Source organism: Nannospalax galili, unplaced genomic scaffold, assembly GCF_000622305.1.
Source record: "Nannospalax galili isolate Female #2095 unplaced genomic scaffold, S.galili_v1.0 scaffold1631, whole genome shotgun sequence".
Taxonomy (NCBI): domain Eukaryota; kingdom Metazoa; phylum Chordata; class Mammalia; order Rodentia; family Spalacidae; genus Nannospalax; species Nannospalax galili.
The window spans coordinates 1,075,822-1,099,274 of NW_008329035.1; the positions used below are offsets into that span (position 1 = coordinate 1,075,822).

At 38.0% G+C, this 23,453-nt stretch overlaps 1 protein-coding gene across 1 annotated transcript in view; it reads right to left on the reverse strand.

Annotated features, from left to right (window-relative positions):
* Positions 1-23,453, reverse strand: part of Larp1b (La ribonucleoprotein domain family member 1B) — a gene marked incomplete in the record, with an annotated part of 109,095 nt that overhangs the window by 9,917 nt on the left and 75,725 nt on the right. Inside the window, 4 exon segments of the mRNA XM_017797383.2 lie at positions 469-629; positions 5,299-5,405; positions 5,853-6,022; positions 17,518-17,641. Of these exon segments, the coding sequence (XP_017652872.2) occupies positions 469-629; positions 5,299-5,405; positions 5,853-6,022; positions 17,518-17,641 (562 nt within the window).

Below are 23,453 nucleotides of genomic sequence, written 5' to 3' on the forward strand. Positions count from 1 at the left end.
TATAACACACTGTTCACATTATAAGCATTTGTCAACAGTAACAAGAATTACTAAATTTTATTTCCTAATGTATTTAAGCTATAAAAAGCATGAATAAAGAATAAATATGAACAAAACAAATAGCATAAGGCATTTATTTATAAATAACAAAACAAAAAACTATCTTAGCCAGATATAAAAGGACATAATTCAGGCTTTAGAATTATACTGTAAGAGGGGCTGGAGAGATGGCTCAGCAGTTAAGAGCAATGACTGCTCAGCACCTGCATGGTGGCTAAAAAATCTTCCTTAATTCCAGTTCCAGGGGAATCCGAAGCCCTCTTCTGACCTCCACGGCATTGCATGACATGGGTGCACTCACGTACATGCAGGCAACACACTCATACACATAAAATAAAAATAATAAAATATTAAAAAAAGAATCATACTGTAAGGCAAATATAGCTAGGTAAAGGGCAAGCATCTTACCACTTAGACATCTTCGACGATACTTGTGATACACTTGTTGGGTAAAGCCATTTTCCTTCAGCAGCTCATGAGAAGGATGTTGGAACTTTGGGAATGAGTGAGGTGTGCACCCACAGCTTCCCATGAGTGGTGCACCTTCTGAAGGTGAAGCATTTGAACTGCTGTTTGAGGAGAGGAAAAAGACTTTAAATTGAAATATCAACAAGCAAGAACTGGGCTGGAGAAAAGGCTCAGTGGCTAACACACCTGCTACATAGGCAAGAAGACTGGAGTTCTCATCTCCAGAATTCATGTGCATGCCAGATGGTCATGGCAGCCTCATTTCCAGCCTCTGGAGGCGGAGAACAGGTCCATGTAGCAAGCTGGCAAGCTAGATTAGTCATATGGGCAAGTTCTGGGTTTAAATGAGAGATGCTGCCTCAGTGAATAAGGTGGAAAGTAAATGAGGAAGATTCTGAACATTAACTGTCGTCTTTCACATGCCTGAGTCCACATGTGCCCCCACACAAGCAAATATGCACATGCACACACACACACACACACACACACACACACACACACACATACCACATAAAAAAAAGAAAAATAATTTGTGCTATCTTTTTGTCATTATTGACTGAACAGTGGAAAACCCTTAACTAATGATGCACACACTGACAGAAAAAAAAAAAAAAAAGCTATACCGGGCCAATATAGGACAATGTAGAACTTGATAAGTAACGAGGTCATAAACTAACCAAAACTCTAAATAAAAGAAGATAATTGAGTAGCTCATTTACTCTTCCAGTAAGGCAGAGAGTGACTGAGGGAGATTCCCAAAACACACACACATACACACACACACACACACACACACACACACACACACACACACGCTACAGTGGTCTTGCACAAATGTACACACATATTCATATGAAAAAAGAAAAAGAAATTTATGCTTTTGTCATTATTGAGATTAGGGTTTTTAAATTTTTAATTTTTAACTTCCCAAACTGTGATTTTTATTTCTAGAAGTTCAATTAGTTCATTTACATTTTCTGTAGGGCACAGGTGAAAGTACACTGGGGCTGTAGAAGGGTACTAGAACAATGATGGAAAACCTCTTGGTGCTTGGGAACGGGGAAGGTCCAATGTAAAGGCCTGAGTGCCCAGAAAGATTAGGTTTTTAAATGTCAACATTATAGTACTAGAGAAATTTTCAACTTTAGTAATTAATGATGAAAGTGAAAACATGGAAATAAGAGATAAAATCTGACAAAGTGAATGGAATAATCTCACCTTCTTAAAGTCATGCCTGCATTTCCCTAATGTACATTTGCAATAATCTACTGTCTTTGTCTTTTTTTGTTTTTTTTTTCCACATGGACCCCATGATTCAAGCTTAGGTTTTCCTTTCTATCTACTTAGATTCATCCTCTCTCTCCTGGATCTTGCAACCACAGTGATCTTCCTAAGACAGTGATCCACATCAGCAATTCTCAAAGTGCTGGCCCTGGAGGTTAAGGTTAACCTTCCAAAAGTCAGAAAACTGAAAGCATTTCCATGGTACCACTAAGGCACTGCCCTTTTAAGGTGAAATCTATGGTGGTGATATAACAAAAGCAATGGTATGTAAAAATACTGACACAAGTTGAAGCTGTGGCACCAATGTTTCTTCATGACAGTAATCTCTGCTATGCATTACAATGAAAAAAAAATTCATCTTCACTTTTGGATGTCCTTGATGAAGCAAAAAAATTAACTTTATGAAATTACAACCCTTGAGTGCCCATCTCGTGTGTGACAAAAGGATGGACGCTTCAGGTTTTTACAATAGAAGTGCTCTGGAGATCTTCAAAAGGCAAATATACTAAAGTTATCATGTTAAACATTATTAATAAGTATATAACTCACTGGCATTAAAATACAATGTTATGCAACTATCACCACTATCTACACTCCAACCTTCATTAGCATGTCCAATGCTGTGCTTATTAATAAGCAGGAATTAAGCTTTTACTCCTCCCACCCCCAAGTGATCTCCATTCTACTTTCTGTCTCTATGAATCGACTACTTTAGGTATTTCACACCAGTGTGATCTACAGTATTTATCCCTTTGTATCTACATTATTTCATTAAGCACCCTTTCACTTTGTTTTCAAAGCCCATCCTTATAGCATGTATCAAAATCTCAGGCTGTATATCAGTGGTAGAGTGATTGCCTAGAATGTTTAAGTTGCTGGGCTTGATTCAACCACTGTAAAAAAAAAAAATCCATTCTTTTTCACAGAAGAATGGCATCTATACTCTGTTGTTCATTTATGATATTGTGTTATTTAGTCATATGTTGATGGACACACACACACAAATCTTTAAAATCACTTTGAACTAAAAAAACAGCTGTTATTATACCACAAGTGTATTGAACAACATATATTCATTTTATCTTTTATTTATTTTTTATTTTTAGTATTTTTGAGACAGGTTCTCCCTGTAGGGGAGCTGGCTTGGAACTCACTATGTAGACCAGGCTGGCCTCAAACTTACAGAGATCTGCTTGCCTCCGCCTCCCAAGTGCTGGGACTAAAGGCATGTGCCACCATGCCCGGCTTCATTTTATTTTTTAAGGACAATATATTTAATAAGAACATGATAAATCCCTAGCATTTCTTTTCATAAAGTTATTAACCTTTGCTGAAGCCACAAAGATGGCTCAGGAGGTAAGGGAGCTTGCTACCAGGCCTGACCACCAAAGTGCAATCCCTGGGACCACATGGTAGAAAGAACTGACTTCAAGTTGTCCTCTGACCTCCACATGCTTACTGCTATACACACATGCCCACAAACATATATACATGTACACAAAATAAATGTTTCTAATTTTAAAAAATTGTTCTCCCAATAACTTGTCAGAAATCATGTTCCCCCAAATTAAATTTTGAAACAGAAAAATACTATCATAATTATTCTGAAAATATCTCCTACAAACATTAATAGGTTTAAATTTTTAACATACATTTTGTGAGTGTTATGTGTATGCACACTCCCGTGCAAAGCATGGTGCACATATGAAGGTAGAGGATAGCCTATAGGATGTTGATTCTCTCCTTCAGGTTTCAGGGATCAAACTCAGGTCATCACACTTGGCAGTAGATGTCCTTACCCACTGAGCCAAACAAGTTTTTTTTTTTTTTTTTTTAATATGTATGAGTGTATTGCCTGCATGTATGTGAATGCACCTGTGTCATGCAATGCCGCGGAGGTCAGAAGAGGGCTTTGGAGTCCCCTGAAACTGGAGTTAAGGACAGTTTTTAGCCACCATGTGGGTGCTGGGAATCGAACCCGGGTCCGTTGCAAGAGCAGTCAGTGCTCTTAACCTCTAAGCCATCTCTCCAGCCCCCCAAACAAGTTTTAAATAGACAAAACACAAGTCACTCCGTGTCCCACATACAGTAGAGCACACACCATATACTGCTTGCATCACTGACGGTCTAATGGTTCACACTCACCTATTTTTGAGGTAAATAATGGTCTTGAATTTTTATTTATTTATTTTTATTTTATGTGTATGAGTGTATTGTGTGCACTGATGTAAATGTACCCTCATGATGCAATGCCCATGGAAGCCAGAAGGCGGTGTCAGATCCCCTGGAATTAGAGTTACCATGTGTATGAGTGTATTGTGTGCACCCTCATGATGCAATGTCCATGGAGGCCAGAAGGCGGTGTCAGATCCCCTGGAATTAGAGTTACCAACAGTTGGTAGCCACCATGTGGGTGCTGGGAACTGAACCTGGGTCCTACGAAAGAGTACACAGTGCTCTTTACTGCTTAACTACTAGGCCCTAAATATGATGGACTTTTTAAAAAAGAATTTTTGATTTATTTATTTTTATTTTATGTGTATGAGTTTGCTTGCATGCATGTAAGTGCACCTGTGTTGTGCAATGCCTGAGGAGGCCAGAAAACGGTGTCAGTTGGAACTGGATTTACAGATGGTTGTTGGCCACTATGTGAGTATTGGGAACCAAACCCAGGTGCTCTTTAAAAGCAGCCAGTGCTCTTAACTACTGATCCATGTCCCCACCCCCAAATAATGGTCTTTTTTTTTTTTGTCTTTTTGAGGCATGGTGGTGCTTTAATCTCAGCACTCAGGAGGCAGAGGTAGGCAGATCTCTGTGAGTTCAAGGTCAGCCTGATCTACATACTGAGTTCCAGGCCAGCTGGAGCTACAGGGAAACCCTGTCTCAAAAAGACCAAATAATGATCTTAAAATTTATTTATTTATTTATATTTTGTGCGTATGAATGCTTTGTGTTTTGCTTGCATGGGTTTGGAAGTGCACCATGTATGTACAATGCCTATGGAAGCTAGAAGAAGGGTTGGATGCCTTGGAACTGGAGTTACAGACAGTTGTTAGCTGCCATGTGGGTGCTGGGAACTGAACCCAAGTCCTCTGCAAGAGCAGCCAGTGCTCTTAACCGCTAAGCCATCTCTCCAGCCCTTAAATAATGGTCATTTTTGAGGGGGGAGGACAAGAAGAAAAAAAAATGGGCATTTTAAAATTAAAGCTAAAAGAAAAAGGTACTTCCAGCTAATAGATAATCTGAATAGTTTCCTCCCAAAAGGAAAACAAAGTTCTAATATCTTGTTACCGTTTTCTTTATAGTTTGAGCAGATTGCTCTGTACATTGATGTCTTCTACTTTCCCTGTCTGTGCTTTCTCTTTATTTTCATTGTTCTATAATTTGTTATATATTAATTTTCAAGTACTTCCAAATTCAATTTTGTACTGTTTTCAACAAACTTTAAATCAAAATAGAAAAAGCAGTGTCTGACAAACAAGGTACCTGACAGAGGATGGTTTTGGTTCATGATCCCTGGAGTCCATCACCCAACCAACATGACACTCTAAAGGGGGGTTTGTACTGTGCCTCGTTTTCCTCTTTCTTGGACTCTAAAGAAAAAGAAGTCAAACATTGCAATTTCTTTTAGCAGTGTGAATTTCACAAGTAAATTAAGACCCCTCTGACTACAAACCAACTCATACATTTTCATACTATGGATGGCACATTGTGAAATCATATGAAGTCACAAAACCCCAACAGCTCACATACAAGTTACAAAGATTAACAAACAAGATCCTGGCTTGGCTTGAATACAAAGCTTAAGAAAATCAACACAGAATGATTCACTCTACACCTCTGATTATCTTTTAATTATGTGACCCAGTCCTAAAGAACTTTCCTAACCCAAGAAAGTGTCACTATGGTAAATATCATTTTAAATGAATTCTTACAATTTAAAAATACACATATAAAAAAGCATGTGTACAAAAAAGTCTTATTTTTTAATGTTAGAGGATACAAAATATGGGCTTTACATTCTTGGTTGATTCTGTTACCTTTACATTGATGGTTTTTGGTTCTTTGACAACAGGATAAAATCTTGGTGTTTTATTAGGATCTTGTAACCGGGGTGTTCGGGGAGTTTTGGGTGTCCTTGCAAGATGAATCCTAGGAGACTCTGGAACTGCTGTGGGCAGCGTGTGAACCACCAGTCCTGAAGTTATTTCTGAAAGATCAAACAGCTTTGAGCTAATTTATCAGTCAAATCTGTAAAAACAGTTCTTTTATTTAGGTCCTAGGACAATATTTTACTTTGAGAATAAAGACAGTTATGAAAGTCTCTAGGCACAAAGGATTATTTTTTTTACTAGAAATATATAAAAATATATCAGAATTTTAAAAACTTGTTTACTGTTACCTAGCTTTACAAAATTTTATTCTGTTTACCCAGAGAGTAAAGGTACCTGCTGCCAAGCCTGAAGACCTGAATTCAATCCTCAGGACCCACTGGAAGGAGAGAACAGACTCCTGCAGCTTGTACTCTGACCTCCACACAGGCACCATAGCACGCACAAATAACAAATAAGTAATAAAAAGGCCAGTCTGGTCTACATAGCAAGTTTCAGGTCAGCTGGGGCTACTGGGAGACCCTGTCTCATTGGAAGTAAATAAGTAATAAATAAATAAATAAAGAAAGAAAGAAAGAAAGAAAGAAAGAACAGCTGAAATTCCATGTTGTCATTCATAATCCCATTTCCGTCTTACTTTTCTTCCTCAGAAACAACCAAGATCTTAAATTTGGTATTTTAATGTTAGTACATATATATTATATAATATTGTTTTACTAATTAACTTTATGTAAGCAACATCAGTCTATATGTATCATTCTCTAAGCTGTGTTTATGCTTTATTCATTTGGATCTGTCTTGTTTACTTCCAAATTCATAATCCCATTTCCGTCTTACTTTTCTTCCTCAGAAACAACCAAGATCTTAAATTTGGTATTTTAATGTTAGTACATATATATTATATAATATTGTTTTACTAATTAACTTTATGTAAGCAACATCAGTCTATATGTATCATTCTCTAAGCTGTGTTTATGCTTTATTCATTTGGATCTGTCTTGTTTACTTCCAATACTGAACATTATGCTGTTATATAAACACCAAAATGTATCCATTCTCCTACTGAGAGACATTTATGTTATTTTGTACATTTTTGTTTAATCAACAATTATACCAACATTGTTGAATATCTCTGGTATTGATGAGTGCTGTTCTCTAGGATTTATATGAGTGGAAATGCCTCATCGAAGGATACTTGCCTCCTCTGGCTTCCTGAAGGCTGACTGCCCAATGGCTTTCTATGGTGGTTTACCAGCTAACGCTCCCATCAGCAGCATGTGTGAGTTCTACTTATGTCACATCCATATTAAATCCAGATTTTCTTCCGACTGAAACATTTTCCCATTTCACAGGACCTGAACTCTACTTGTACTTCCTGGGTAGTTACAGTGATATTGAGCAGATTTTCATGTACCTACTTAACCTTCTGCTTTTGAGAGTTTATTATTGACTATCCTTTGACTATTTTTCTATTGGGTTATTTGCCTTACTGCTTTGTTCATGAAAATCTTACAGCAAAAACTGAGTAAGCCAGAAGATAGATCAAGTAGTGACAAGCATGCAGGCACTATTCCTGTATGTGTCTTTCCTTTACACTTATTATCATCTTTTGATTTATATAATAACATTTGTTCTTTCATTCAGCAAATACTATTAGCTGCCTACTATCTGCCAAATACTTCCATAAGCATAAATCTGTAAAGTCAAAACTGAACTTAACCATTTGCCATTTCTCTGCCCAATATTGCTCTTGTTTTTCCCAGCTATTCTGAAGACTCCATGAGATCATTTCTTATTTATTTCCACTCAGAATCCTTCAGTGCAGGTGCCTAGGTTGTCTTTCCTGATCTGCTTCATCTACTGCCATTCTCCCTCTCAGTCATGGTGGCTCAACAGCAGTTCCTGTTTCCTAGGTCCGTGTTTTCTTATGCGCTTTTTCCTCTCTCCAAAGACTCTGTCCTTCATCTCTTATACAACCAGTTGGACTCATAGCCTTCTTTTAAATCCAGCACAGATATTGGGAAAGTGAAATATTTCTTGAGCACTTCCTGCAGCAGAGTTAATACTTTATGTGCCACCCTACATTTTATCCATTTGTTACTTTGCTGTAACTTGGATCTGGAATATATCCTAGGTGCCCATGTGTTAAAGGCTTGATCCTCAGATTGGCACTGCTGGAAAGTTGTAGAAACCACTAAGAGGTGGAGTCTAGTGAGAAACTCAGTCACATGAGGGTGTGTCTTCAAATGGGGCCTGGCACTCTGCCCTCCCCCTTCTCTGCCTCCCAGCCATTAAGAGGTGAATAGACTTCTTCCCCATGTGCTGTTATCAGGATATATTGTGCTACCCACAAGTTCAAAAGCAACAAGGCCAGGTGACCATAGACTGAAACTCCTGAAACAGTAAGCCAAAATAAACTTTCTTCTTTATAAATTTCTCAAGTATTTTGTCATAGTGTTAGAAAGCTGACTAATAACTTCATTTAATTCATTAATATTTACTTTTTATTAGTAGTTTATTTTATGTGTATGTATTGCCTGAATGTAGGTAAATGCATCTGTGTCATGCAATGCCTGCAGAGTACAGAAGAGGCTGCCAGATCCCCTGGAACTGGAGTTACAGACAGTTGTTAGCTGCCATGTGGGTGCTGGGATTTGAATGCGGGTCTTCTGCAAGAACAGCCAGTGCTCCCAACAGCTGAGCCCTCTCTCTAGCCCCAATATTTACTTTTCTATCTATCATTTCATGAGAGTCTAAGAACAAGTCTCATTATTTCCCTGAAAACACCAGCCATTATGAAAGAAATACATAAATATCTACCTTTATGAAAGAACTACATAAATATGTAGGAACAACACCCTCCTGGAATGAAAAAGCTCCCTAGAACTGGACTATGGTCTCTGAATTTCATTTTCTACTAATTAGATGTGCCCAAGGAAATACAGTCTGGATTGGAAAATATATCATAGAAGCTTTGGAAATTCTGAGCCAAGAATCCAGTAATACTAATGTATTAGAACCATACATAATAAGAGAAAAAGAACATATTTAAATAATACTGAGATAGGACAAACAACACAGAAGCAAATTTTAGGGCTCCCTCCTGTCAGCAGCAATATGACACAAAAAACAATACTGAAGTGGATTACAAGGACCCAGGACATGAACTCCAGGAGTCTATGATGGTTTGTTAAAACTCAATTACATTCAAAGGCTGCTGGGATACTGAATGTTCTGAAATTTGATAAGCTGAATAACAGGAGCAAGGTTTTGTCATTCCTTTTCCATAAAAATTGAATTCCAGGAGGGGCGTGGTGGCGCACACCTTTAATCCCAGCACTCAGGAGGCAGAGGCAGACAGATCTTTGTGAGTTCAAGGCCAGCATGGTCTACATAGTGAGTTCCAGGACAGCTGGGGCTACAGGGAGACCCTGTCTCAAAAAGGCCAAAAAAAAAAAAAATTGAATTTCAGAGTAAACAGTTGATAAAAGATTTCCTTAATAGGATAATTCTATGGAAGAAATGCAAAGTAATGACAGAATGGAGGACCTAGGAAACTTTCATGAATGGCTAATGAGATCATCTGGTAAAGGTAAAACTGCTTCCCTTCAGTCAGTATCATTCTGCAATAGTGAAATATTTACAGAAGAAATGGTACACTTTTGAGATTTAGTACCAAATACCAGAAACAGATGACGAGGGACAATCATGATGAAAAAAAAAAAAAGAAGCCAAACTATTGACTAAAATTAGGTGAGATAGGTACACAGGAATTCATTAACCAATTACTTTTATCTGTGTCCAAATATTTCAAAAATCAAAAGAGCTTTTAAAATTACATTTATTTGTATGTGTGTGTGTGTGTGTGTGTGTGTGTGTGTGTGTGTGTGTGTGTGTGTGTGTGTTGTGTGTGGGTATGGGCAAATGCTTGGAGGTCAGAGGACAGCTTTCAGGAGTGGTTCTCTCCTTCTATCACACCGGTCCTGGAGATTGAACTCAGGTCATCAGACTTGGCACCAAGTATCTTCACGCTCTGAGCCATCTTGTCAGTCCCACAAAAGATAAATTTTATTTCTTTGTTTTACTTTATTCCAAGGTTGTTTAGTATGAATTCTATCTACTGATAAGAGTAGCTATATCAATTTTATGGAGAATAAGATCTATTGTGCTTTAGTTATACCAAAAAAAATTATAAAATTTTCATTGCCCAGTATATATCAATTTATAATAGTTTGACATAAAATTATTAGAAAATAGTTAATTTCAAACAAAATAACTGTAGTAGGCATTAAAATATTATTAAACATATATATAATATTTAGGGAACAAGAGTATATTAACATTTTTTATCAACTGCAAGCCTAGGAAGAATGATTAATATCATCTAAGTAGTGCAACTCCTGTTACTCAAAACCATAGGTCATATCTTATAATACTGATAATAGCATTGTTTAGAATAGCCCAATTGTTAATATCCATTAACTATTAATAAGACAAAGAAAATATATACCCATATATGGAATCCCACATAGTACTAAAAAGAAGCAGGACTTTGACAGGCATAATGAATCTCAAAAATATCACAAAAGGACCCACAATTATGTATGATTCCATTTGTAACATTTCTGAAAAATGCAAAATCACAGAGAAAGCAAGCAGATAACTTGCTGCCAATGGCTGAAAGTGGGTGGTGAGATCAACAGCAAATGTGAAATGGGGGAACTTTCATGGTGGCATTGTTCAAAACTGAATGTGTTGCGGATGTACAACTATAGAGATTTACTGAAAGTCATCAAATGATCGACTTAAAATGGTTAAAATTTAACGATATGTAAATTACACTTCAAAAAAACCTATAAACAAAAATAGGCTGTGCTCTTCAGAACACCTACCACAGAGTTTTCACTAAAAGCTTATAAAGGAATAATGATAGTTCATAGACTAAGTTGAAGTAGTGACTTGGAAAATGTGGTCCCAACAGCATCCTCAGCTGGGAACTTTTGTTAGAAATCTGTATTCCTAGATTCTACTTAAAATAACTTACTGAATCAGGAACTTGATAGAGTCCTTTAATCTATTTCAACAAATTTCCCAAATGAAAAATTTGATACTTTCTAAACTTAAGAACCACTGAACCTACTTTTCTCCAACATATTTTCCAAATATTATTGCTAATCAAATTCTAAATCAAATCACAACTCAGTGTCATTCCTGTTCTACATTAACTTGTCTATAGTTAGCACTGCTGTTATCAATAGGAGCTGCTTTTGTAAAAGCAACTTAATACTTTAATACTCATGTTCACTGAAGGCTGAAAACAGGAAAGTGCCACATAAGGCCTGGTGCTTAGTTTTTGTTTGTTCATTTGTGTTTAAATCAATAACAATGTCACTAAACCAGAGTTCAGCAAATGTCATAGAGTAAATATTTTGGCTTTTTGGTTCAAAAGATCTCTGTTGAAACAATTCAACTTTGCCTCTGAAGCATGAAAACAGCCCTCGGTCATAAGAAATGGAAGGTATGACCAACTGGCCCATGGCCTGTCAGTTTGGGTCCATGGGTCAGAATATGCTGAATACTGAGGTAAAACAGTAAGTCATGTGCAGATTCAAATATTGGGTTTGTATCATACTGTGAAAAAACCCCACGTTATTATTATACCCTGTGTATTCAAATACAGGATGAAATGAGCATACTCAAAAGAAACAAACAATGAGAACCCAATCAAACATCTAGAGTAGAAAAACATGATGGCTAAGACTAAAGAAGCTAACTGAAATTTAAAAACTGAGTAAGATCCTGAAGAAAGGACTGATGAACTTGAAGACATATGAATAACAGTTCCTTAAAAGAAAACACAGAACTGGGCTGGGTGTGGTGGCGCACACCTTTAATCCCAGCACTTCGGAGGCAGAGGCAGACAGATCTCTGTAAGTTCAAGGCCAGCCTGGTCTACATAGTGAGTTCCAGGACAGCTGGGGCTACAGGGAGGCCCTGTCTCAAAAAGACCAAAAACAAAAACAAAAACAAAAAAAAACACAGAAGGAAAAGGAGCTAAGAATAAAAAAGAGCAGAAATTAATGAGAATGAGCAATCTCAAATAGTCGAATCCATATATAAATTGAGTCTGACAAAAAAAATAAGAAAAAAAATCAACATTTTAACTTGAATTTTTATTTGTTTGTTGAAACAGGGTTTTGCTACCAATTCCGGGCTAGCTTAATTAAAAAAATTAACTTTAGGGGCGGAAGAGATGGCTCAGTGTTTAAGAGCACTAGCAGTTCTTGCAGAAGACCTGGGTTTGAATCCCAGCACCCATATGGCTGCTAAGAACCATCTGAAACTCCAGTTCCAGAGGGTCCAACACCTCTTCTGTCCTCTGTGGGTACTGCATGACACGAGTGCACTTACACACATGCAGACATAACACTCATATACATAAAATAAAAATAAATAACGGCACAGAACATTTAGAATCTCATTAAAATATATAAGTACAATGTTGTAAAAAAATTCAAGGAGCTAACGTACAAGAAAATCAATAGGAGAACCATACAAAGGTGATTTAAGTTTCTTTAAATGGGTGAAAAACAAAGAAACAACACATTTAAACAGGCAGAACCAACAACTATAGCAAAAGAGAAGTGGTGCATGAAGACAAATGAAGGCCATTCTCAGCTACGTGAAGAGTCCAAGACCAGCCTGGGCTACAAGTCACTCTGACTCAAACAAAAGAAAAGAAGGAAAAGAAAGAAGAAAGGAAAAAGGGGGAAAAGAGGAAAAAAGGTGGAAAGGGGAGAAAAAGAAGGGGAGAAAAGGGAGGAAAAAGGGAGGAAAGGGGAGAAAAGGGGGGAAGAAAAAGGGGGAAGGGAAAGGATAAAGGAAAAAGCACATCCAGAGCAAACTCTAAGAATTCCACAACTTGAGACTTTAGTCTTTACTTGCTAAAATCTGAAGACAGAAAAAGTCTTGAGCTGGAAGTGGTTGGTGGCACACACCTATTATCCCAGCACTGGAGAAGCTAAAGAAGAATGATCACCCTCAAGGCCAGCCTAATTACCATTTATTTTAGCACACCCCCCCCAATAGCCACTCTCTGCACCTTTGTTTCTGACTTAACATTCTGTTACTAACAGACGAAAACCTTTTGGAATGTATTAACTTAGCAGACCACCAGTCTCCACCAACCAAAAGGCTAAATGCCATCAGAAATCATCTAAGACCTATAGCTAAAATTTCTTTTTTTTTTTTTTTGAATTACTGATTGATTGGTCTTTTTCAGACAGGGTCTCCCTGTAGCTCCAGCTGGCCTGGAACTTGCCATGTAGACCAGGCTGGGCTTGAAATCACAAAGATTCTCCTGCCTCTGCCTCTTACGTGCTGGGATTAAAGGCATGTGCCACCATGCCTGGCCTAAACTTCTCTCTTCAAAATTTTTTTTATTTATTATTTTTATTTTACGTGTATGAGTGTATTGCCTGCATGTATATAAGTGCACTCATGTCATGAAATGCCTGTGGAGGTCAGAAGAGGGTGTCAGATCCCCTAGAACTGAAGTTAGAATGGTTTGTACAACTACACACATATCATACATATTACAAACACACATACACACACACACACACAAAAGAAACAAAGAAAGAAAAAAGTATGGAAGGAAGGATGAAAGAAAGAAGGAAGGAAAGAAAAAAGACACGGGGAAAAGATTTGTACACAATCTTATTGAAATAGTAAAATACTGATTGATCATAACTTATGAAAAGTTACAAACCACTGAAAACATTAAATATATGCATATACAAATATTTAAACTAAAAAATTACAAAGGAATAAAAAAATTATAGTCAAAAGAAGGCAGAAAATGGGAAACAAACAAACAATAGAAACAGCAGAAAATAAAGAGGTAAAAATATAACCCTAAAAAGACATTGTCAGGTTGAATAAAAACATGACTCACCTATATGCTCTAACAACTTCATTTCAGATATAATGATATAGGAGGTTAAAAGGACAGGAACAGATAAATTACACAGAATGCAAAAATAATCAAGACAAATATAGAGAAATTTCAGAGCAATCAAAATTACCAGAGATAAAGAAGGATGATGTATGTTGATAAAAGGGCCAATTCACCAAAAGGACACAATAAACTATGAGTGCAATGCACTTAACAGAATAGCTTCAAAAAAAAAAAGCAGCAAAAAAGTGAAAAGAGAAACAGACAAAATCTGTAATTATAGTTCATGACTTCAACTTCCTCTCAGTATAAATATAACAGAAAAATCAACTTATCAATATGAATAGCTAACTAAATCAAATAGATATTATGGAAAACTCTACTCAAAAACAGCATAATAGGTCTAGGGATGTAGCTCAGTGGTAGAGTACTTGCATAGCACGTGAGACAGCCCGGGTTTAATTCCCAGCAATACATGCACACATACAAATGTTTTTCTCAGATGCACCAAGACTTTATCATGAGTTATAGGGTAACTGAAATCATATAGAATTTGTTCTTTATAATGGAACTGAACTACATAAAAATAAGACTGGTGTCAGAAAGACAGAATAATTTCCAATTGCTTGGAAATTAAATAACATCCTGACTGCTCTTGCAGAGGACCCAGGTTTGATTCCCAGCACCCACAATGGTGGCTACAAACCATCCTTAACTCTCATTCCAGGGGAATCTGAAGCCCTCTTCAGATCTCTGCAGCATTGCAATGACACGGGTGCACTCACATACATGTAGGCAATACACTCGTACACATAAAATAAAACAATAAAATATTAAAAAAGATGAAAGTAGAAATATTTTTAAAAATATTTTATTCATTTTTATAAGTATGAGTGTATCATCTGCATGTATGTAAATGCACCTGTGTCGTACAATGCCTGGGGTGGTCAGAAGAGTGTGATGAATTCCCCTGGAACTGGAGTTATGGACAACTGTCAGTCACCATCTGGGTTCTGGGAATCGAACTCAGGTCCTCTGAAAAAGCAGTCTGTGCTCTTAACCACAGAGCCATCTCTTTAGTCAAAAAGTGGAAATCTTAAAGCATTCTAGAAATCATTTAAAATGTAAAGTAGAATACAACATACCAAAATTTGTTGAATGTAGCTAGTGGAAAGGAGATAATAGGACTAAATACTTTCATCAGAAGAATCTGAAGTCAGTAATTCAAACTCCTCCCTTAAAAAATAGATCTTATAAAAACACCCAAATTAAGAAATTAAACAAAAACTTCTAAATAACTTATGATCAAAAATATTTTTAATTTAAAATATTTGGAACACAACAATGAAAGCATGTAATTTTGAAACTTATGAAATTGAATTTATGAAATTATTTTTAAAGGGAAATTTATAACTTTAACACTACATTTTATAAAAGAATAGCATCAAATTAATGATTGTACCTTTCCACACTAATTAGAAAATGAAGAGCAAAATAAACTGAAACTAGGCAGAAAGAAGAAAAAGTAAAATAAATCAATAAAAATAAAGTGGTTTTTGGAAAAGATTAAATTAACAAATAATAGGGACACAGGGACTAGAGAGATAACTCAGTGGTTAAAAACACTGGCTGCTCTTGCAGAGGACCTGGGTTTGAATTCCAGCACCCACATGGCAGCTAACAAGTGACTGTAACCCCAGTTCCAGAGGATCCAATGCCCACTTCTGGCCTTTGCAGGAAATGCACAACATGGGTGCACTTATATACACATAAAAGAAAAATAAATATTTTTTAAGTAGGGATGCAAAAGGGAAGATAATGTGCCTCTTGGGGGCTGGGGCACAACCAGGCAGATAAAGAGTACCTCTGTTCAAGCCCAGTGCTGCAAAACCAAACTAAACTTCAGAATTTTTTAAGCAGCACAGTGGTGCCCATCTATAGTTTCAGCTTCTCAAGAGGCTCAAGCCGGAAGATTGCTCAAGCCCTAAGAATGTGAGGCCAGCCTGAACAGCAGAGTAAGACTGCCATCTCAAAAATAAATAATACTTAGTATGTCATATGTTTGCAAATATTTGAGCATCAAGCTAATCATCCCTCTATATCAAACTAAGAGGAATAGAAAACAGATTAAATGAAGCCACAGGATGCAATTGTCAAAATCCAGAAAGAAGAAACTGCAAGCCAAACAAGCCAACTTCTCCAATAGAACACTGTAAGAAGCCAGGCGTGGTGGTGCATGCCTTTACTCCCAGCACTCAGGAGGCAGAAGCAGGCAGATTTCTGTGAGTTCCAGGCCAGCCTGGTCTACATAGTGAGTTCCAGGACAGCTTGGGTTACAGGGAGACCCTGTCTCAAAAAGATGCCCCCCCTCAAAGGAGACAGTGTGAGAAACAAATTGAAGGCAAGAAATAGTGTGAACTTCTCAACTAAAAAAGATACCACCCTATTACAATATTTGCAGTTTACACAAATGATGATTAAGACGTTCCTATGAGAAGTGGGTAAAGCAGAGGACTTGAGTATGGATCCCCAGCACCCAAGCAAATGCTGGTGGGTGTGGTGGCTGCCTATAATCCCAGTGCCTACCCCAGAGGTGGAGACAGATCTCCAGGGTAAACTGTCTACCAAGACTAACCAAATCAGCAAACTTTGGGTTCAAATGAGATACTCTGCCTCAATATATAAGACAGAGAGCAATAGAAGAAGATGCCTGAAGTTAACCTCTGGCCTCCACATGAATGTGCACATGGGTATAAGCACACTTGCACAAGCAAGCAAAACATTTAAAATTATTAATTTTAGATGTGATAATAGTATGTTATCTATGTGTTGAAAGAGAGAACTCTATTTTTCTAATGACACAGAAATATTTAAGGATGAAAAAAGCATCAATCATATGATTAGGAATTTCCTTTAAATAATCGAGGAATTAGAGGGAGTGGGTGGAGCTGAGATGAAACAAAACCGGAAATAAACTTAGTGTCAAAGGTCTGTTGTAATGAAACATGGAGTTTCATTACATAATTTATTTCTGAATGTTTGAAGTTTCTGAAAGTCATTTTTAAAACCATCTTCAAGAAGGACTATGTAAAAAAAAAATCAATTGCACTTGCCTAGAAATGTCAGATTCAGTGTAGGGCTCTCCCAAATATATTTGCATTTTCACACAGAGCTGAAGCCTTAAAACAAGGGAGTAAGTCTCATGGTGTATTCTAAGGACTGGTAAGTTGGTGAAAGCTTTCATTTATTTTTAAGAAGAGAAATACTGCCAACAAATGTGAAGTTACATCAGATATACTAAGAACCAACCAATTCTGAGCAAGCATGTGGCTTTGAACACAGTGTGGTGCTGGTGCTGTACCAGGAGGACCTGCAGGTCAGTGAGATTACCTGCTTCTTCATGCAGAATAAGAGCACAATTCATTTAAACATCCACGCTGTTCCACCAGGTTTACAGTCTGCATTTTTGAACCTCTAAAATGTTTAGAAATTCAAAGTATATATAAAAGTTCAAGTTTTAAAATTCTAGTATTTTTTGATACCTAATGTTATTTATTCCAAAAATAAAGAAAAAAAGGGCAATCTTTTAAAACAATTTAGAACTGCTTATATAGACATAAATGCAAGTTTACATACCTTGCCTGGACTGTGAAGGTGCTACAGGAACTTCTTGGTTTGGCTCAAAAGGAAGCTCAGGTGTTAGATTTTCAAACTGCTCTTTACTAATGAGAGTTAGCTTCTTAAAGTTCTCAACTTCTGGCTGAAGTAGAATGGAGGAATCTAATTACTAAACTAAGAAATTAGCCAACAGACAATAATTGATACCAACCTAAAAAATTGAGTTTATAGAACAGAAACTAATTGCAGTGTAATAAAAAGGATGGTCTAATAAAGAATCTAGCATCATATCTAATAACAATACTCAAAGTTTAAAGGAGGCATAGAAACCCTGAAATATTATGAATATTTTATAACTGAAAACATTGTAAAGGCATACATACTAGTCATCAGTTATTTGCTGGGCATTTATACATTGGGACACTGGGTATTATCAAATTTACCTAGTAATAGAAGACATGACCAACCTTTAAGGGATTTTTTTTTTTTTTTTTTGAGACAAGGTCTCACCATGTAGGCCATGCTGGCCTGGAGCACAGAGATTGTACCTACCTCTGGCTCCTGAGCATTGGGGTTTAAGATGTCATCACACCTAACTTCCTTAAGGGATTTTTAAGTCCAGTGGAAAGAAATGTACATATAAAAATAAATAAGTATAAGATGATATATAAAGAGTAATATTCACTCTAAGAATTGAGATCTGTAGAAAGATACAACAGAAAAGATGGGACAAAAACAGTCCCTGAAGGATGAGAATTTACAGAAAGAGATAATGCATTCTAGATTAGAAATTGTGAGCAGACATGAGACACTTCAAAAAGGCAACATATTAGAAAATTAAGTGAATGAGAAAAATGTATAAAACAGCACATTTAAAAGGCCTAAGGAACTTGGAGAGAGCTACTAGAAGACAATATTAGTCAAGAACTTTTTGCTTCACTTTCTAGTTATAGAATCCATATGATAAATGATATATCTGGATGACCCTGGAGATTAATTTCTGAACCCCTTTTAGTAGTTTAGCAGTAAGGAAGCTTGGGAGGTTTGAGTTGTTAGCTCAAAAGAATGGACCCACCCCTGTCTACAGGCTCCTTCTGTCTTGACTGATAAATTTAGATGTCCCCTATACTGATCTACAAATGTGCAGGACACTACTATAGAGGCAGAGGCCACTGTCTCCTGGAAGGTCATCTGGGCATGTGCCTGGCATAAGTTATAGGATAAGAAAAGAACTGGAGGTGCTGATTAAAATCTACTACTTCTAACACTGCCCCCAATAAACCCTGTGTTACATCTATACCATGTGGGCAATATCCAAAGAGGGTTTAAGTAAGTAAAAATCAACCCAGAAGTATTTGTCAGATGGAAGCAAATTAAAAACAGCCTTACAAAATAGTTATAAAAGTTTTCTCTGAATAGCAAACCACAGAATTTTACCATCTTCAGATAGTAGTTATTTACAGACTCATATAATTTATTAGATAAAACCCTGTTTGCCTTTTAGACTATTGTTTACATTTGGAAAGGGGTCATGTTGGGGAGGATATAGGGAGGAGTGAAAGGGAAAGGAGGAGATGAGGGGTTGATATAATGAGATTTTTCTGTATACAAGTATCAAATTCTCAAAGAATTAAAAAATTGTTTTTTAAAAGTACCTTAAGTAATAACATCGACTCCTGACTTTATGCCACAATTTCTTCTTCTAAAGTTTTATAGGGGCTAAAAGTGTTAGCTGAATGACTAGGGGGGAAAAATTTGGGGGCTTGAGTTGTGGCCCAGTAGTAGAGTGCTTGCTTAGTATGTGCAATGCTCTGGGTCTGATCTAGTACCAGAAAAAAAGTGAAACTGATCTTCACTGCCTTTTATCTTGGAACAGTGCTTGTTATTAGCAATTCCCAATTCAATTCAATAAATAATTTTCATATGTTAACCACATGCCATTCTGTTTTTTTTTTTTTTTGAGACAGGGTCTTCCTGTAGACCAGCTGTCCTGCAACTCACTATGTAGACCAGGCTGGCCTTGAACTCACAGAGATCTGCCTCCCTCTGCCGCTGGAGTGCTGGGATTAAAGGTGTGCACCATGCCCAGCATGCCATTCTGTTTTTAACACAATCTACCTGGATGGACTACAAATAGTGTATGTTTTCTCTTTCAATTTTTAAAATAAATTGGTATAAACACAAACTAGAGCAGCACACAAATCAAAAGTGCACATCTCAGTGAGTAATTAAAAAGCAAACAAGGGGGCTGGAAATGCAACTCTGCAATGAGTTTGCCCACTGTGAACAAGACCCTGGGCACAATTTCCAGCAACTACAATATATACACATTGAACAGAACTGTGTGGTCACAATTCGGGTAGAGACTAGTAGCACTAGTAGCATCCTAAAAGCCTCTCTCATGCCTCTTCCTACTACTATGTCTTCTCCTTTACTAAAGATAAACAATATGCTGACTTCATTACCATAGATTCATTTTGCTTCTTTGGGGCTTTATAAAAATGCACTCATAACTTCTGTCATGCAGGACTATGTATATAACTCACCACTGTGTATGTAATATAAAAAATTTATGATGTTACAGTAAGTTAACAAACTACACACACACACACACACACACACACACACACACTTATATGTATACCCACCCACAGCCAAAATCTGCTTTCATGACTTTTTTTGGGGGGGGGAACACAACCACACTCATTTTCTTACCATGACTGCTTCATCAGCATAACTGCAGAACTGAGTAACTGCCAGATAATATGGCTCACAAAGTCCAAATTATTTACAGATGACATTTATCTGTATAAATTCCAGTGGGGTGGCTATGGGAGGGTACCAATGGGGAAGGGGGTATAAAGATGATTAAGATTGACTGAGATGTTCCATATGAAATACACAAATATTTGATTAAAAAATTAAAACAAGCTGGGCATGGTGGCGCACACCTGTAGTCCCAGTACTTGGGAGTCAAGAGGCATACAGATCTCTGTGAGTTCAAGGCCAGCCTGGTCTATAAAATGAGTTCCAGGACAGCTGGGGCTACAGGGAGACCCTTTCTCAGAAAGACTAAATAAATAAATAAAGAAATAAATAAACAATCAAACAAACATAAAAACCCTCAATTTCTTTTAAAATATTTTATTTATTTTTTTATTTTTTATGTGTATGCGTGTATTGCCTGCATGTAGGTAAGTGCACCCATGTCATGCAATGCCTGTGGAGGACAGAAGAGGCCGTTTGATCCCCTGGAACTGGAGTTACAGACAGTTGTTAGCTGCCATGTGGGTGCTGAAATTCGAACCTGAGTCTTCTGCAAGAACAGCTGGTGTTCTTAACCACTAAGCCATCTCTCAAGCCCCCCAAAATAAATTAAAACATAAAAAACCCTCATTTTCATAAACAGAGATACAAATTTTTGTTGCATATTTACCTGGGGGCGGGGGGATGCCAAATCAGACAGCATGCATCTCCTTAATTTTAATAAAAATCCCAGACTGTGTTTCTAGTGGTGCTACCTGTTTACGACCCCATCAGCAACAGAGTAAGATCTTACTACACTATCTCTGCGCCAACAATTGGTATTATCATCTTTGAAAACTTGGTCACCTTGACAAAAAGCAAACCCAACACAAAACTATGGAGTATGAGTGATAATACTATCTGGGTAGATTTACAATTTTAACAAATGTACTGTGGTGAGGGATGCTAATAATATGGGGGATATGGAAAATATGTCTTCTGCCCAACTTTGCTGTGAACCTAAAACTTGTCTAAGAAATAAGAATTCAAAACCATTTTGACAAAGACCAAACTATGGATACACAATATGTTGGACAGATCTCAAGGGCATTATGACTGAAAGATACCAAATTTAAAGGATTACAAATTGCATGGTTGTTCCATGCACAGAACCTTTTCAAAATGACTAAGTTTTAGAGATAGAAACAGATTAGTGGTTGCTAAGACTTAGGCTTTATGGAGGTGGGGCAGGTGGGCTTGGTACCAGAGAGATTATGATGGTAACATTTCAGTGTCTTGAATGTTGTAGAATTTGAATGAATCTACGTGTAATAAAGTAGCATAGAAATGTTAGAGTAACTGGGAAATATGAGGAACAACAACCAATTCAATGGTTAAGTACAACATATCTGGGTAGAGAGAGAAACAGATGTAAGGTAACCAAGGAAATTACAGTTTTTATCTTAGTAGCTGTGTCTCCTGATGGCTGAAATATCCCATTGTAGTTCAACCTCCTTAAAGCTACAGTTAGATTCTTCTCACTGTTATTAGAAAGTAAGGTTCTGGGGCACTATCCCAATATCACACATGCCTATCAACTAGCATCCTGATAAGAAGGGAGTAAAAAACCACAGGATCATTTTGACCCTGGAGGCACATATAGTAGAGAGGATAGTATCCAAGGAGAGGAAATTAATGACATTACAAGAGGAAGGGGACTAAAAGAAGCTTCTTAAAAATCCACAAGATGGGCTGGAGAGACAGCTCAGTGGTTAAGAACACTGGCTGTTCTTGCAGAGGACCTGGGTTCGAATCCCAGCAGCCACATGGCAGCTAACAACTGTCCATAACTCTAGTTCCAGGGGATCCAACAGCCTCTTCTGACCTCTGTGGGCATTGCACAACATGGGTGCACTTACCTGCATGCAGGGAGTACACACATACACATGTAAAAAAAAAAATTCAGCCCGGCCCAGTTCTGACCTCCTTCTGCTTCCCTGGGCCTGCATGACCTGCAGGCCTCTCTCGGACCCGATCCACAGGCCTCTCTCCAGAGTTAAGACTGCCCTCCTCACTTTGACTCCCCCAGCCTCATTCACCCTCCCATCTCCCCTGCCGGTCTCTCCTAGTTTGGGTCCTGTCCCATTCCTTGTCTTGAGGCCCCAGACACCTGGGAAACCAATACCGATTCCTGATCCTTTTCATCCAGACCAATATAGTGCCTTCTCTGGGCCCCAGGAGCACTGCTTCTGGGCCTGGCCCTGCACTCACATCCCTCTGCTTCCCGTGGCCTGCAGGACCCTCCGGAGGCCTCTCTCCTACCCGCAGGCCTCTCTCTGGGGTAAGTCCATCGAGCCCTCCAAGCCTTGACTCCCTCAGCCTCATTCACCCTCCCCTCTCCCCCAAAGGTCTCTCCTCCTAGTTTGGGTCCTGTCCCCTTGGGGCCCGAGACACCTGTAGAACCACCACTGCTTACTGATCCTTTGCATCCAGACCAACTCAGTACCTTCTCTGGTCCCCAGGAGCACTCTGGGCCTGGCCGCACCCTCACCTCCTTCTGCTTCCCTGGGCCTGCACGACCCACTAGCCTCTTTCCTGAAGGCTGGGGCTGACCTTTCCTCTTCCTGATCCTTTGCATCAAGACCAACACAGCTCCTCAGTGCAGTCCCCAGGAGCCATTGGAGCCGCTTCCCGCCCCCATCTTCCTTTGCATCTCTGGGTGGCATGGCCACCACCTGCCCTAAACCATCATCTTTCCTGGGCGTGGCTCCCAGACCAGTCCAACCCCCAAATTCCTGAGGCCAAAATCTTTCCTGGAGGGATCCAGACCTTAGGAGAAAGCCTGAGAGCATCTGATCCTCATCTGACTTGGGCCTCTGTGGGAACTCCTGAAGACAAAAGCAATCTGGCCACTCCAATATAAAATCAAAAGAGAGAACCAGAAGCTTAGAGGAACTAGCTTTTCATGCCCCAAAAGTAAACTACAAGGACACATAAAGTTTACAAAACGAAGCAGAACTAAACTTGAAGGCTTGAGTCTCACACAAGAATCAGAAACTACAAAAGAAATTCACATGTCAAAATCACAGAGAAAAAATAGTAACATGAAAAGCCAACATAACGTATCCCCACCAAATACCAATAGTCCTCTAGAGGAGTACAATGGGAACCCCCTAGAGATAATGCAGGACATGGAACTCAAAAGAACA